General features: G+C 37.9%; 1 protein-coding gene across 4 annotated transcripts in view; it reads left to right on the forward strand.

The window, feature by feature from the left end:
• Window positions 1-610: 610 nt before the first annotated feature.
• dbnlb (drebrin-like b) overlaps window positions 611-18,284 on the forward strand; it is a 36,536-nt gene continuing 18,862 nt past the window's right edge. For 3 of the 4 annotated variants that reach the window (XM_057832606.1, XM_057832607.1, XM_057832609.1), the window contains exons 1-7: window positions 611-780; window positions 11,163-11,218; window positions 11,447-11,559; window positions 11,642-11,716; window positions 11,964-12,113; window positions 17,924-18,001; window positions 18,127-18,278. In XM_057832606.1, the coding sequence (XP_057688589.1) occupies window positions 698-780; window positions 11,163-11,218; window positions 11,447-11,559; window positions 11,642-11,716; window positions 11,964-12,113; window positions 17,924-18,001; window positions 18,127-18,278 (707 nt within the window). In that variant the 5' untranslated portion in view covers window positions 611-697. The remainder of the gene's footprint in view (window positions 781-11,162; window positions 11,219-11,446; window positions 11,560-11,641; window positions 11,717-11,963; window positions 12,114-17,923; window positions 18,002-18,126; window positions 18,279-18,284) is intronic. The other variant, XM_057832605.1, reaches the window with a different exon arrangement.

The raw sequence follows: 18,284 nt of genomic DNA on the forward strand, positions 1-18,284 counted from the left end.
AGTCTAAACATCATTAAACTAATTCAATTAACAATGGTAGGGTCTATTCTATCGTTACAAAATATGGGAAGAGAAACTAAATTACCTTTATAATTGAACTCTTTATACAATGCACATAAGGTTGCTTAAAAGTAGGTGGGGACAATTTGAGCATCCTGAAAAATGCACTGCATTTAAATTGGTTGCTACTGACAACGATTGACGTCCAATACATTTACAATGTTAGGGTTGGCTGAGAATAATTGCTGCCAACCCTCCCTGTAAAAATAGATTAGACGTCTACCGCCGTCAACGGCAACCAATGAGTTAATTAAAATGGGACTGTTTTAAAAAAAACGACGCTACTTGAAACCAGAGTAGATGCATGGGGTGCGTTTGATTCTCTCACCCAAACGAGCTTTATAGTTACTTTTCTAAACATAATCATGGGAAATTGCGTTTCCAATTATATGAATAAATATGTAAAATAAGTAGAAAAGTAGTCATAGCAATAGTTTATTCCCGTCTTTTGTCTCCCTACATCTTGCAGACAAGCACCGCTCCGTCACGCTGTCCGTGTACAGCTAATTGATTCGCTAGCAACAAAACAAGCTTCCTGAAATGCAGCAGCGCCACTGCGGCCACGCCTCCCTCTAGCAAGGAAGGGCGCATCCCGGATAGGACAGGAAAGCTAGCTGGCTAGCTCCTCTCTACAATCATGGCAGTAAACCTTAGCAAAAATGGGGCCGCGTTAACAGCGGCCTACAAAGAAGTCGTTAATGAAAAATCCGACACCAACTGGTAAGTAGCAGCAACGTGCACGCAAAAACTTTGAGGCTTTACAAGGAAACATTGTTTGTTCTCTTTAATGTTGACTAACATGGAAGCTTATCAGTCGTGAAATAACGCTAAGTTGTCGGCTGCGTTCATCGAATGTCTCTCTTCTTTCACATCAGCATATATTCTTCTTTTCATCACCGCGTATTTGTATTTCGTAACCAGTGCTGTCAAAGGTTTTGTCCAATTTTATGTACAAATACTTTACTAGCTAATGTTCAATCATTCCTATAATATTGCAATACAGATATTGCAATAAATAATTTTATATTTAAATTGTGTAACAGCTGTTTATATCATTCGGCGTTTTGTAAAAATTATTCCGTTAGTTTTTTTTTTTGTTTGTTTGTTTTTTTTTACCCGCCTCGACTTTAAACTAGGTCTTGAATTGTAAAACGAGCAAGGTATCTACTTCCTGGTTAAGTAAGGATGTGGAAAATTTTGACCTAACTGTCCGACGAACTTTCCTTTTGTTGTATTTTCACTTTAAAAATTGTTTCCCTGATATTCTGCCTTGGTAATATCAAATTCCCTTAAAATATTCATTCCAAATAGTTAATCAGAGATCGAGATTTCATTAATTCTAAAATTACATTCGCCTGCCCACCTATATTACTTCTTAATTATTAGCAGTTTTAGCTGAATACTGACAATACTTCTCTCTCTGCAATGTGTAACACTACAGTATACTGCTATTTTTGTTTGCTGTCATTCTTGACACGTTTGTCTGGCTAACAGTTCTTCGGCTGGGCTTTCAAATCTGGTCTTTTTGGATGGCTTCATGTTCTTCCATGCTTGCAAGGGTTTTGAAGGGATGCACGGATTAAAAGTAGGGCTGTCAAACGAATAAAATTTTCATGAGTTAATCACAGCTTAAAAATTAATTAATCGTAATTAATCGCAATGAATCGCAATTCAAACCATCTCTAAAATATGCCATATTTTTCTGTAAATTATTGTCGGAATGGAAAGATAAGACAAGACGGATATATACATTCAACATACTGTACATAAGTACTATATTTGTTTATTATAACAATAAATCCACAAGACGGCATTAACATTAACATTCTTTCTGTGAAAGGAATCCACGGATAGAAAGACTTGTAATTCTTAAAAGATAAATGTGAGTACAAGTTATAGTAATTTTGATAGTTTGTATAATGTGACTAAATATTGCCATCTAGTTAGTGTATTTGTTGAGCTAAACTTAATGTTTAAATAGAGTATTATTTTGCATAGCTATTTTGATTAGGAATGCCAGATCTCTTTACATTGAGCACTTTTGTTTTTGTGAACATTATTTTATTTTTGAGAGATAGGAATATTATTTTTGTTGTGCTTTCCCTAAATGATACTGTAGTGACTTAAATGTTCTTAATTGCCCTAATGCATGATGGGAATTTGAGCAACCATGAATCACAGTGATTGCTGCTAATGGTAGATCTTCTCTGCGTTGATTACAATACATGGTGTTAAGAAAAAGATCATCTCCAGTAATTCTTCCCCATGTCGCTTGCCACAATAGTTATAACAGTTGTGGAAGAGATGCCACCGCCTATTCCATTAAATAGCGCGGCTCCAATAAACGCCTGCGTTATCAATCGCCCTTCTTGGTAATTGGCGGTGCTATGGACCGGCGATTCATGTTGGCTTGTTGTCGTTGGTTGGCTCGGATCATCCGATTTCCTCCTGAGGAAGACGGCGGCGTACATATAAACACCGAGAGGCGATGGATGGCTTCTTGTGGGTACTTTTATTAACAAAACAATAGCATGTGGGGGAAGCAGCACTTGAGCCTGCGCTAACTGAGCACTTTCTCTACTCTCTCGCTCCCTCTCTCGCTCGACCACTTTCTTCCTCACTGCTCAATCTGAGAATGCCGGTCACATTGAAAATAACAGCGGCCCCCTTGGCGGGTGCCGGTAACACCTGCGTCCACTCCACTTGCTTGTCTCTGCCCTTAGTTCTCAACATACTTCAAACGGCGCCATTGTAGTCAGTTCGCGGCAATGCTTGAGTGGGTCGTTCCGTGCATGCGTTAATTGCGTTAAATATTTTAACGTGATTAATTTTAAAAATTAATTACCGCCCGTTAACGCATTAATTTTGACAGCCCTAATTAAAAGACTTGTAGTTCTTAAAAGAAACGTTATTATCAGTTAAAATAATTTGATTTTGCAACTAATCTTGATGTTTTCATTTTTATACAATTTGTAAAATTAGTTTAGCTAGTAGGTTGCCATTGTTGTTGACGTCGCAGGGCGGTGACGTCACATGGTTACGCTGCCGGGTTTCCAGAGTATGACTCTAGCGACATCAACATGTCATCTGTTTAACCCTTTCAATTTGAACCTGAGAAGAACACTAATGAGCATGACAGCACTGTCGATATTACACAAAACGAGTAGCAAAAGCAAAATAAACAGGAAGGACAGGATGAGACGTGACGAGAGTAGGGAAAAAAAAAAAAAACGATGTTCCGCCAAAATGTGCTACACCGGCAAAGCGTCTATTAGGCGAATTTAACATCCAAAGCACTACTGTGCGCTTTCAGCTTGTTTTGTTTAGATGCATACAGACAGCATACTAAACATGCCTTAAGAAAATACTTTATTATAGTAATATAAAATAAGGGTGGTTTAAATATGCTACATGACTAATAGAGGTGTGCAAAATTTCCGATTCTTAGATTATTCGCGATTCGACCGTGGAAGATTCGAGAATGATTCACAAACATCCAAATTCCGATTATTGAAATATGCCAAGTAAAGCGGAAGTACAACACACTCAGCGCGCCGCGCGGACTTCGGGACGGAACGGAGCGGGAGTAGCTAAACATTATGCTTCTCATTAACCGGCCCCTCGGGTAATGCCAACGCTCAACTCACGGCTCTAGCTCAACTCATGCCACGAGATAAAAAAACACAATAACATACCTGACTGCTGCCGAAAAGCTGCTACAAGCCACATTATGTTACGGTAGATATCATTTATATAGGACTAGATGGATTATATACTCGGTAGCGGTAGCAGCACATCTGCAAAAAGCTAGATGCGGGCGTTAGTAAACGGCCGCCATCTTAAAGCAGTAAACTTCCCTGCAATGCTGTTGTAGCGAACCTTCCAAGCAAACCTAATTAACTTTTTATCTAAAATACTCCTAAATCGGTAAAATATTGACTTGAATCTATCTTTAAAATAGTTTTAAAACTTTCACATGTCAAAAGTAGACAAAAGGGAAATTATGGAATAACGGGAGCAATTTTAACAACTTTAACGGTTGATTCACAACATTAAATTAATTGAATGTAGTTTAAAGCTGCTGATACAGAATGGGGACTGGAGTTTTTTTATTTAATGTTATTTTTGTATATTTGTTTACTGCTATATGTTTACTTGATACTGAAATAGTAGTTTGGTTTAGCCTGAGAGTATTTTTGAACAATTTTGGAACTAATGTACAAAACTTTATTTTATTAAAAAAAAAAAAAAAAAAAAAAGGAGGGGGGTGTATCAATAATCGTTTTATAATCGAATCGGAGCCTCTGAATCGTAATCGTAATCGAATCGTTAGGTGCCCAAAGATTCCCAGCTCTAATGACTAATGTGGTCAACAGATCAACAATCTGCTTTAAAGCTACCACAAGAAAACAGTGTGCTTAAAAGTATAAGAGGGAAACACATGCAAAAAGTACTTTGAGGCAATGAAAAGGTAATAAAAGACTCAATAAAAACACAAATAGTAAGTACTTGCTGCTTTTAACCGATGAGCGCATGTGTTGGACGTCTCGCCACGTAAATGGAATTGCAGTAACCCGGTAGTATTCGTTGAGTGACAGTGAGCAGACATAAAACATGGCGCCCTCTGTAGGTCTAAACATGTACTAAACATTGTAGCTATTTAAAGCAATGGCAATATTTTATGTGTTTCTAATAACATATTTTAGTAAAAGACCACAATTGTGGCTTATTAGAGCCTACAAGTCTTTAGTCCGAGGTTCCCTTTAAAATAATGTCTATTCGGTTAATTGAATTGACTTTATGTGTGTATGTTTGTCTCTACATTATGTGCCCTGGGATGGACTGGTGACCAACTGTTGCCTCAAATCAGCTGTTACAACCTCCAGCTCACCTTCCATCTAATTTGGATAGATTTCAAATTGTATGACGTAGAGATTTACAACTTTGGGGTTCTATAGCAGTTTTTTTTTTTTTTAAGTCGTTTTCAGCAGTATTTCGATCTTCTTCTTTCACAAACTGTAAACAATAAAGTTGCTGTAATGAATGATTTTGCGAAATTGTTAATGTCTCAGCAACACTATTTCTAGAGGTTGTCTTTTTCTAATTTTTTATTTTTTTATTTTAAGAAAGAAGGTCTATGTGGAAGGATTTGTATCGTAATCTCATTACTTACATCATTCATTGTTAGGTGTAATCAGTTTGTGGTAAACATTTTGTGTGACTTAAAGAATATGAAGATTTAAAGAAGACATAGTCAGGAAAATTGACCTATCAGCAATTGCTTTTGTGGAAATACTCTCTATTGGCTGTCCTAAACTGGCAGGGCAGCCTGACTTTCCATGTACAAGATGCAAGGCAGGGCAGCCTGATTTGCCATGTACAAGATGCAAGGCAAGGCAGCCTGATTTGCCATGTACGAGATACAAGGCAAGTCAGTCTGGTCTTCTGTGGTTTGGGCCTTTCTTCAAAATCAATGCGAGAGGTGGGGCTTACAAGCACAGACTGAATCACAAAGATCCAATATTAGAAGCACGGATTTGACGTAAACTGAATGCAGCTCACGCTGTCAGTTATTGTCATTTTGTATTTTGTAGTTCTCAAACAATCATGGCATGCAGTCAATATAACTGCTGGTTTTGTGTGGAAAATTTTCAAAGACTATATTGTAGTGTATAGTACCGGTACTTTGTTTGAAAAAAGAAAAAAAAAAAACGCTAAAAGTTCATTTGAAGAATTTACGGAGGTCTGCTTAAGGAGTGTATGTGCAAAATTTTGTATTCTCTCCAGCTTTGAACAAGACTTTACATTGTACAAGTAATAGCAGGACACTGAAAAAAGTGCCGTCGAGTTATCTACAGCAACATCTTCGTCGAATATACGGCAAAAAAGGATGAGAAAACCTTCCAAAACTCCCAGTAGTGTAAGAAAGATTTACTGTCGCTTTCCTTATAACACATGACAGAGTCCCACTTCGCGTGCTGTAATTTGTTGGTTGATATTGGACCAGAGTTGAAATCCTATTGAAACCACACAAAACCAAACTGACATAGCATCATTGCCATGTATCTTGTCATTGGTGAAAATCAGGCTGGCTTGGCAGGCTATCCCTGTCCACTAATCAAGTGTGAAATTACACAACCAAAAAATGTTTTTGAGCTTATGACAGAAAATTCATCTTGAAGCAAGTCTAATGATTTTAGTGGGATTTCTTTGTTAATGTCTAGTAGGGGTGTGACAAAATATCGAAATGGTGATGTATCGTAATACTTTGTATCCCAAAAGGTTATCGATATGCTCCTGCCAAGAATCGAGATATCGTTTTAAAAAGGTTTCAATGTTTTAAAAGAAAATAAAAAAAAGGAACCAACAAGTTGCTACCAAATTGTTCCACCATAATAGTGTCTCAGTTAACTCTAAGGCTGCCATTGACGGTGCTCGACGCCCAAACCATTTAGACTGGGAACTAGAGCTGGGAATCTTTGGGCACCTAACGATTCGATTACGATTACGATTCAGAGGCTCCGATTCGATTATAAAACGATTATTGATGCACCCCACTCCTTTTTTTTTTTTTTTTTTTTTAAATTTGTTTTGTACATTAGTTCCAAAATTGTTAAAAAATCCTCTCAGGCTAAACCAAACTACTATTTCAGTATCAAGTTAACATATAGCAGTAAACAAATATACAAAAATAACAGTAAATAAAAAACTCCAGTCCCCATTCTATATCAGCAGCTTTAAACTACTTTCAATTAATTTAATGTTGTGAATCAACCGTTAAAGTTGTTAAAATTGCTCCTGTTATTCCATAATTTCTCTTTTGTCTACTTTCAACATGTAAAAGTTTTAAAACTATTTTAAAGATAAATTCAAGTCAATATTTTACCGATTTAGGAGTATTTTAGATAAAAAGTTAATTAGGTTCGCTTGGAAGGTTCGCAACAACAGCCTTGCAGGGAAGTGTGCTGCTTTAAGATGGCGGCCGTTACTAACACCCGCATCTAGTTTTTTGTAGATGTGCTGGTAACGATACCGAAGCTTCAATGCATCTAGTCCTATATAAATGATATCTACCGCAACATAATGTGGCTTGTAGCAGCTTTTCGGCAGCAGTCAGGTATCTTGTTGTTGTTTTTTTTTATCTCGTGGCATGAGTTGAGCTAGAGCCGTGAGTTGAGCATTGGCGTTACCCGAGGGGCCGGGTAATGAGAAGCATGATGTTTAGCTACTCTCGCTCCGTCCCTAATTGCGTACCGAAGACCGCGCGGCGCGCTGAGTGTGTCGTACTTCTGCTTTACTTGGCATATTTCAATAATCGGAATTTGGATGTTTGTGAATCGTTCTCGAATCTTCCACGGCCGAATCGCGAATAATCTAAGAATCGGAAATTTTGCACACCTCTACTGGGAACGTTCATTCATTCGAAACCAGAGCACTCGCAGTCATTTTGTCCGATTTTCAGGGCATTTACAGGTCACTTGCTGTTCATTTACAGGTCATTTTCTGTTGAGGTTGAGTCACTGCCTATTGATTTGGGTGATTCCCAGGTCACTTCCTCTATTGTAACTCAAAATAAAGGAAGTGATACATAAAATACCCCAAAATCAACAGGAAGTAACTGAAAATCAACAGGTAAATGACCTTAAATTGCCCAAAATTACCTCTTTGCCTGGCATCGACTGCCGCTGACAGCCATAAAAATTCAATCCTCCCAGTTCAAATGGATTGGACGTCTAAACCCAAGAATGTTGATGATTTCGGGAGGCATGCAAGACTGCTCTCTTTGATGTTCCTGATGACTTCATCGCTGTATTGTATGAATCCTTGCCGAACCGCATGGATGCAGCCCTTCAAGCCCACGGAAGTCATACAAAATATTAAATTTGGATCTCACAGCACCACTACTTAATTCGCTTATGTTATGTAACATATTTTTGTACATTTTTTGTTCAATTTTCTTTCTGTAGGCGACAAAACTTTTGTTTTGCCAAAATTTGACCTTTATGTCTTCATTAAATGATAAAGCTATTTCAGTGTAACAAATATATTTTTGTACATTCAACATCATTTGGGAGGGTCTTAGCTTTCATATGAACCATTTCTGAAACCAGTTGAATAATTAAAAGTCATGTTATTAGTAGAGATGTTGATGCCGATCGATCGGGTCCGATCACGTCATTTTCAAAGTATCGGAATCGGCAAAAAAATATCGGCCATGCCTTTTTTTAATACATATAGTAAATATATTTATATATATATATATATATATATATATATATATATATATATATATATATATGTATTTTTTTAAATTAAATCGTTTTCTTATTGTATTTAACGTTACAGACATAATATGTTACACTCATCCAGAGTCTTTAGTTTAGGCTTAAGGTAGGGTTATCAAAAATATCCCGATAACGAGGGCAATTAATTTATTAATAAATGTGTCATGTTAAAATAATTAACGCAATTATTGTATGCGCTGCACGACCCTCTCACTCATTGTTGTGTTACCTATATAGAAAGATAAAAGGCAGCGCTGAATGAGTCGAGTGAATTTTGGCAGCCTTTGGAGCCTTTCTTCAATTGGCTAAAGCCTTGCAATCCCTCTCCCTATGATTAGAAATATCATGGGAAGCAATGTGGGGAAGCAAGGTGGCAATTGATCTTTGTCTTAACACTTTAAGTTATCTCCCAAAGCAGAGAAGATATATCCGTTGGTAGCACGACGCACAGTCATGGTTCCACTTCCCATCATGCATTGGGACATGGCTGCAGTATAATTTACTGAAAGCTCAACAAATACACTAGATGGCAATATTTAGTCACAATATACAAAGTCACACGTCTTTCTATTCGTGGATCCCTCTCACAGAAAGAATGTTAATAATGTAAATGCCATCTTGAGGATTTATTGTCATAATAAACAAATACAGTACTTAGAGCAGGGCGGTAAACCGAAAATTTACCGTTACCGAAATTCTTCACGATGACCGATGTAATTTTGACCATGTCGGTAAATTCGGTAATTTAATAAAAGAAGAAAATATAGTCTTTTCATCCCGCTTTGACTCTGTGTTGTTCGGCTATGTTAATTCCCCTTTAAGAAAGCAGACAGTGTGCTTACGTTTGGAGTCACATGGTTTTCAGGAAGCCAATCAAACAGAAGCCCGGTAGGCTAACGCTAGCGGCTAACGCTACAAGTAAACGGGATGAAGTCGGGCTTAAGTTAGCTTTGCCAAACTTTCACCCGACATTAAGTTAACTCTTGACGGGTTCCAGATAGGGATGGAAAAACCGAGGCTTTCTGAAACAATGAACCACTTTTAAGACAATTGCCCTAAATTGAATCACTGTTTGACACACTGCAAGAGCCCGATCTACTGGATAAACAGTGCACGTTTCTTTTTAAAAGTAAAGTTGACAAATTGACTCAGCATTACATATCTTCAATAGAATTAAGTGGATGTCGTCTATTTCAACCAGGAGATCGTGTCGTCATTCAGTGTGATTTACACAATTAAAGTTGACCTCTTTAAGCCTGTGTCATTGCTTTTGTCTGTGAAGATGTGTTCAAAGCAGTATTTGTAATACACGACAGTGCTAGTCTTGTAAGTGGCTCGTCCTAGATGACAGGGAGTAACTATGTATTGTTTATTTTTTGTAAAAATTACAGTACAGTAAGCACAGTGCTTGGGAACAGGAATATTATTTATTGCATACTGTAAGGATTTCCAAAATCATAAGATGTAAATAATTGAGCCGAATAAAAGAAAGGAAAGGTTTGTGAAACATTTTATTTTTTAATTAAGTATAATTTCTGGGGGGCAGGTGGATGTGTCGTATTTGTATCCATTCTAAATATCTAAACGTATGCCACTATCTAGTGTATAACAATGCGGAATGAATTTAATGAAATTCAAGTGATGATATTTTTCAAGTCATACAAGCTGTTATAAATGTTCACACAAGAATTCTTATTGTTTACAATATTTTTTTAATAGTTAATGTTTAGACTGCATGTGCAATTGTTAAATTTAAAGTTGGTAAATAAATTTAACGAGAAACTGTTAATTTGTATTCCATGCATTGATTCAAATTTTCAAATTATATAAGTTTGCTTGGGCGAATTTATCGTCATTTATCGTTATCGAGGTAAATCTGCTCAATTTATCGTGATACGTACTTAAGGCCATATCGCCCAGCCCTAACAGTACTTATGTACTGTATGTTGAATTTATATATTCGTCCGAGTTTTATTCATTTTTTTCTTAATGCATTGCCAAAATGTATATGATCGGGAATGATTGGAATTGAATCGGGAGCCAAAAAAAGCAATCGGATCGGGAAATATCAGGATCGGCAGATACTCAAACTAAAACGATCAGGATCTGATCGGGAGCAAGAAAACATGATCGGAACAACCCTAGTTATTAGCATTTATTTCTACAAAATGGATAAGCGACAAGACTTTGGTCAGGGACTGTATGCTTTGGCTCATTTTAGGGCTGCAGCTATCGATTATTTTAGTAGTCGATTAATCTGAAAACTATTTGTTCGAATAATCGAGTAATCGGATAAGGAACATGAAAAATTAAATTACCTGAGCTGAGCCTCAAACGGTATAAAAAATAAATAAATAAATGAAGATGTAGTTTAAACGCTTTTTTAGAATGCTCTTAACAAATGGTTCCCACAAACAACAAACATATTCCCACAAAAATAGGCTAAATATATCTATAAACTAAATTACGAATGCATTAAAAAAACATTAGCTCAAACAAAAACTTAGCTTATGTTGGTCTTAACAGGGAGCACCTGGATTCAGCCATGTGAAATGAGGCAGACTAGAAAGCAGTGTATCCACCCAAATCAATAAAACTAAATGCAAACACTTTCAAAATAAACCATTACAACGCCACTTCAATTAAACTAATACTCGAAGCAGCAAAATTTAATTCGAATCTTTTATTCTAATCGAATATTCGAGTTAATCGATTAATCGTTGCAGCACTAGCTCATTTACATACAGAAAATTTTGAGCCTTTAGGTATTAAGAAAGCAGCATTACTGTAATATTTTTTACTGACTCTCTTCCTCAGGGCCTTGTTCACCTATGAAGGAAACAGCAATGACATCCGCCTGGCAGAAAAAGGAGGTGAGTAATTGGTCATGTCGTTATCAAGCTTTTGTCATCTCAACACAACATCATCAAATGTGTGTTGGAATGTCTCTGTCAGCATGCTACCATAGTACTGGAAGATCAGCACAAAGCAACCGCTTGCCTGTGCTGTCTCAACCCATCATTTGCAAAGGCAAAAATGTTCCCTGTTATACAAGTAACCACAACAGCCATTTGACTATTCCCACAATGTTTTTCTATCAGATGGAGGACTGGAGGAGCTGGTGGAAGAGTTAAACAGTGGAAAAGTCATGTATGCATTCTGTAGGGTCGAGGACCCTAACTCTGGTCTTCCTAAATATGTCCTCATCAACTGGGTTAGTACTGCTCTCCACCTCGGCGTATTTGTCCACTCCTGCCAGTAAACGTGCCATTAAGAACTAATTGTTTGTGTCCCAGACGGGGGAAGGAGTAAATGATGCCAGGAAAGGACTTTGTGCAAACCATGTGAGCTCCATGGCAAACTTTCTTAAGGTAACAAGCACTCATTTCAATATGCATTTAACATTTCTCTTACCATCTGTTTGTGTTTAAAACATGCTGAATTGCACATTGTTAATCTTTCGAAGACGACACCAAGAAAAGACCATTCATCAAAGTTGCATGCATCTGTGGAAAAAGGCTCTATTGGAGCAGTTTCTGTGTCATACATCGTATATCATAGAAGCAAACGCTTGGCAGACAGAGCAGTAAATGGAACTTTAATTTCAATGTGCTTCAGGGGGCCCATGTGACAGTAAATGCCCGTGCAGATGAGGACGTTGAACCTGAGGTGATCATGCAGAAAGTGGCTAAGGCGTCAGGAGCCAACTACAGCTTCCACAAAGAAACCTCCAGTCGCTTCCAAGACAGTGGCCCTCAGGGTCCTGTGGTACGTCTTATTTTCAGCTCGACAATGCAACAAAGTAATGCGATGTTTTATGTTACTGGGCGATATTAAATAGGGGTGGGAACCTCTGGATACTTCAAAATGTGATACAATTTGCGATACAGGGCTCACGATAAAGATTCTCGCGATATGGCGATATAACAGTTATCATATATGGGTCAGGAAATCATTCTACAATATATAAGCAATAAACATAAAAGCCAGCTATTTTCATCTTTCTGCTTTGAATTGAATTGAGTTTATCACTTGTAGACGTCCGATTCATTTGAAATGGGAGGGCATTCATTCATTCGCTGCCATCCCTGCCACTTCAAAGGGATTAGACCTCTATGGCGGTCATTGTCAAACAATGAGTTTAATTTTGGAGCATATCAGGTCATTAGCCGTTGATTTTCAGTCACATCTGTTGATTTTAGAGAATTTATGGGTCACTTCCTTTTGATTTTGGGTTACAGAAAAGGAAGTGACCCTGGAATCGCCACCAAATGAATCGGCAGTGATTCAAACTGAACAGAAGGTGACCCAGAAATGCCTTAATATTGACAAAAAATTTGCTGTAACTGCTCTGAAAGTTGGAAAGGCTGTGATGGCTCCGGTTTCAAATGAACGAACGTTCATTCACCCTTCCCAGTCTAAATGAATTGGACGTCTAGTGCCGTCAATGACTGTCAATAAGCTAACATGGCCACTATTCTAGTGTAAGATTTTGGTAGCAAGTGCAACCTTTTGGTTCCGATTATCTTAAACAGTGACGCCTTTTTTTAAAGTGAACCACGGACAGAAAGACTTGTAGTTCTTAAAAGATAAACGGGTGAGTTCGAATAATTTGATATTCAAGCCCCACTTAAAGTGATCCTCTAACTTAAATACATGTAGGCTCTAATAAACCACAATTGTTCTCTTGTACTAAAATATGTTTTTAGAAACACATAAAATGTTAAATCAATGGCAATATTTTAGAATATTTAGTCCATATTTTGACCGTTAGTTGGTGCCATGGTTTGCGGGCTCGCAGTGATGACGTAATTGGTATCTTTCCAAATGTGTAGCATGTTCAGCAATTGCTTATTGCTGCCTAAACTCGCGAAGTAAAATGCCACGATGTGCTGCTTTTGGATGCAATTTCCAGTCAAATGGAAACAAAGGGAGTGAAGTGAGTGGTCAAGGTGGAATTATTATTTTTAGTGAATAAATGTGCATAAGTGGAAGCTTCTCCCCCTTTTTGGTCCCTGTAGTCACATATCCTACCACGCGTCACAACTGGCGCCCGAACATTTTTTCTGGATCCTCAGTCAAGTAAGGGATCAGTCTATTTTCTGGATCCGGCGGTCCCATTGCATCTGCAATAATGGTTTTGGATCTGTCCATTTTTTTATTCGTCGGTCCCAGAGCGGCTTTTCGGATCAGTCTATTTTGTGGAATCGACGGCCTGATCGCGCCTGCGATATTGCCATGGGATCGGTCTAATTCCTGGATCTTCAAGTGAGTAAAAAACGCGTATTTGGATTAGTATTGCTATCTTTTTTGTTGACTATTCTTCGTGGGAGTTTTCCCCAAATCATACTAAATAATTAAAGCACTATGGCACGCTACAGTGATGACAGTGACTCTGACGTGGACCTTACAACAATGTTGGAGTTCGTCAGGGAATGCGTGTTTGCGTACTGCTGAGCTCCCGAGTGAAGAGTGGTCAAGGTGGAAATATTATTTTTTGTGAATAAATGTGCATAAGTGGAAGCTTCTCCCCTTTCTGGTACTTTTATACACGTATCCTAGCTACCATGCGTTACAATGTACAAGACCTGGATTACACAAGGTGTACTCTTTGGCCTGTACTGTATGTAAAGCACACGACAGCTCTGGATGCTAACAATCTCCATAATTATATTGGGATAAGTTTGAAAACACAATATGCTTACCTTGAATATCTGCTAATAAAACCGGAGTTCCCGAATCCCAACACCATGCACTCTCGCTCCCAACCGGAGTTCCCAACAGGACTCTCTCGCATCACCAGTTTTGCCCAACTTTTGTCCTATCAGGTATTTGCTGCACGCTAGGCCTGAACGATATTGGAAAAAACTATTGTTGCGATTTTTTTTAGGTTTGCAATATATTGCGATATTATATTGCGATATTAAAAAAAAAAAGATCTATCTTTTTTAAAGAAATTTTCACTAAATGACTTGAATAGCTGTTTGGAAATACTTTACATAACACACCGTGACCACAGTGTATTCATATAATACCGTTTAATTTGTGAATGATGAAGATTTCTGTATGAGGGTATCCAGGAAGTCATGTCTGCACAAAATAGATCATTTATTGAATACAATATTTTACACTTCAATAGCAGCAAATACATTAAATGATAAATAAAAGAGCAGGTGCATTAGTCCCCTAAGTTTTTGACAAAATATAACAATAAATAAAAACTTCTGTAAAATAACAACAAAGTTGTCAACATATTTGAACAAAAATATTAAATATGACAAATAAAAGAGTTGTTCACAAACTATAACAATAAATAAAAACCTCAGTAAAACAACAAAGTTGTCAACATATTTGAACTTAAATATTAAATCTGACTAATAAAAGTGCAAGTGCATTAGTCCCGAGTTGTTTACACAAAATATAACAATATAAAACTGCAAAACGGCAACAAAGTTGTAAAAATATTTCAACAAAAATATTAAGTATCAAAACTTTATGTGCAGCTGTACTATATATAGTTATTTGAAAAATACGGTTTACAATAAATTTAAATATAAAAGAAACAAACTCAATTGAACTTGTAAATAATTGAACTGAATAACTGCAAATAACTGTGATGAATAACAGAACCATTTTAACTCCCAAATTTCCTGCCTTCCTGATAGCTGTCACATGAATAAAAAGAAGAATCCTTCAGCTGTGTTATGTATTTGTCTGCATATCGTCCACCTTCCTTGCTCAGCAATTCTCAACTGGGTCTCATAGGTTTTTGGCCAAGACTATTAGTTTATCCACTATAGCAGGCTTGAGACAAGAACGTTGGCACGTAACAATGTTCCCACCTGTGCTAAAAAGCCTCTGATGGGGAGCTCGTAGCAGGAATGCATAGATACCTGCGTTTTAAATGGTCCCACATGTTTGACAGATTACTTCTTGTTGAGGCAACCATGGCGAGGCACTGTCGACAGGGCTGTTTTTTGTCCCTTATAGTCTTGTTCTTGCCAAAATACTTCCAAAACTCCTTTTGGATACAGTCTTCCTTGCTCCTCCAACGTGTTGATTGCTTGCTTTCACTTTGAGAACGGGCCCTCCTCCCTCCGCTCTGCTGTTCGGCCCCTCCTCCCTCCACTCCGCTGTTGCAGGGGGAGGGGGAGGAGCCGATGACTTGCTGGAGAGAAAGAGAAGCTGTGCGCTTTTTTTCCCTCTCCTTCCTCAAAACAAACGTTTGTGGATTAAAAAAAATGAAATTAAAAAACTATCGCACGTCCTTGCGATGGGACTATTGCACATGCGCACATCGCGATGGCGATGTTTAAACGATATATCGTTCAGGCCTACTGCACGCATTTTTCCCTGAAGCTCATCTTGTGAACGACCGACAGTGCTGTCCTGCTCTTCACTTTTCAGATCTGGTTCAAATAGGAAGGGTAGAACTGATGACATGTTGGGAAAGCTAACGAGTGATGCGCTGGAATTTCGGCAACGGGACCGGTGATGTCACGCACTGCGACGTAACAAGAATGGCGACCTATCACTTAAAATAATTTTACAAACTTGATTAAAACAAAAACATTAAGAGGGTTTTTAATATCAAATTATTATAACTCATACTAACATTTATCTTTTAAGAATTACTTGTCTTAAAAATAGAGGATCCCTTTAATGTTTTCGTTTTTATAAAATTTGAAAAATTAGTTTAACTAGTAGTTCGAAATTGTTGTTAATGACGCAATGAGCTTTGGGCGGTGACGTCACTGGGCAGCGCTGCTGTACTTCCCCAGTGTCACTTGTTAGCTACAGTACATAAACATGTCGTTGGTTCTGCCCGTCCAATTTGAACCTGAGCGGAAAAGTGATGACCAGGACAGCACTGTCGATATGTCACAAAACGAGCAACAAAAGCAATTAAATAAGTCTCCAGCGTGATTCGAACCAGTGTATCCCGTGCGACGGACAAGCGCATAGACCACAGGACTTTACATCCCTGTGACATTAGAGTCATGATTTTCCTTATAAACCGATCGCAACCCACATGCGCTGTCTGGGCGGTAAAACTTGAAAGGGAATTGCAACTGAAAAGAAATTGCAGGTTGGCTTGACCACTGAATTAAAGAACACAACTTACTTCAGACAGCAAACAGACAACAATAACACGGGGACAAGGCAATAATGCAACTAACAACGAAGGGATATACAAACTGTCAAATGGCAGCAAGTCAATACAAGCCGCCTAGGATCGGTTTAAAGACACTGCTGAGTTGGAATTGGATGCATGTACAACGATGGGAACTCATCCCACATCTCTGTAACAAAACAATCTGACCAGCAGTAGAAAGTGACAAATTCATTCCAGTCATCTTACTAGCTAGTAGCTTTGCTTGCTAGCTAGCACAGCTATTCTCTCAGACCAGGATAACCGCGTCATCACCCCTAGCGTGCATTGCACGCGTAAAACATGGCACCCTCCGAAGGTCAAAACGTTTACTAAATATTATAGAATTTTAAATCAATGGCAATAATATATGTGTAAAATTATACGAAACATTTTCGTAAAAGAGAACAATTGAGGTTTATTAGAGCCTACAAGTCTTTAAGCTGAGGATCCCTTTAAACGATGTATCGATTCTTAGCAGGAGTATATCGATAACCTTTTGGGATACAAAGTATCACGATATATCACCATTTTGGTATTTTGTCACACCCTTTAATATTAACTCAAAGGCTGCTATTGACTACAATGAACGTTCAATCTAATTGAACTGAGAGAGCTGCCAGAAATCATTTGATCGCATTCAAAACAATTATTAATGATATTATAAAAGATCTGTTTAACGTCATTCAAAATAAAGTGAGGGGTGATGAAACCTTTCGTAATCATTTTGAATTTTCCATCAAATAATTACAAATATGCTATATTGTGGCAGATCGCTATCATGATATGAAATTATCTATATCACGATTGAAGATTTTTTTTTTTCCCAAGAAAGTTTGGTGGATTTGTCCACTAAACATAATGTGGAAAGTTTCAATAAATGCTGAGTCCCGAGCTTTGGGGAAACAAAATAAATTATAAAAAAATGAACTTGTAAATTAGATGCATGCAATGGATCAGTTTGATTATACGAGGCTTAGTGAAAGTTGTAGAAACACGTGAGTTAAGCACTTCAAACAATGGAAATTATAGCTTTCCATTATAACGACTTGCGACTCCAAACCAGCGAGAAAAGGCACCAGGCTGTCTTGTAGCTTAGCAGAAATTGACATACTTGCATGGGATGCGGGCTGCCGTCATCCCTCCACTATCCTGAGGTGAACACCACGAAAACCAAGTGCGGTGCGAAATGGGTTTTATTCTCTTGCTTAAACATGGCCTTTGAATTAGAATTATGAAATTGTATTTTTGGCAGCGCTGTGCAATAGTGTTTAAGCAGTTTGGACATCGGTGTACAGTCCTGACTCACGCCTTGTGGTGTGAATGTTTTTTTTTCTGTATGTGCTAAAGGGTTCAGGACCCATTAAAATCTGCTTTCTCGGTTTATGTCTTTTTTGTTAACTCATGTTAGTTGTTTTTGCTACAGGGCTCCGTGTACCAGAAGACCAATGCAATGTCAGAAATCAGAAAGACCAACAAGGACACATTCTGGGCACAGGCAGAGGTACAGTTGCTTCTCTGGTTTTCACCTCTGACACTAAATGAATTTCTTTACCATACATATTTCTGATTTAGTTCTCATTGTCATTGCAATGACACAAAGCTCCATCTTTCCTTTTTGTTGGCAAGAAAGAGGAGGAGAGACGTCGCCAGGAGGAACGGCGTAGGGCAGATGAAGAGCGCCAGCATCTGGAGAAAGAGCGGAAAGATAGGGAAGTCAAGGAGGCAGCACTGAGGGACAAACGGGACAAGGAAAGGGCTGTTCAAATTGACCAACAAAAGTAGGT

The sequence above is a fragment of the Corythoichthys intestinalis genome, chromosome 3, assembly GCF_030265065.1.
Source record: "Corythoichthys intestinalis isolate RoL2023-P3 chromosome 3, ASM3026506v1, whole genome shotgun sequence".
NCBI lineage: Eukaryota > Metazoa > Chordata > Actinopteri > Syngnathiformes > Syngnathidae > Corythoichthys > Corythoichthys intestinalis.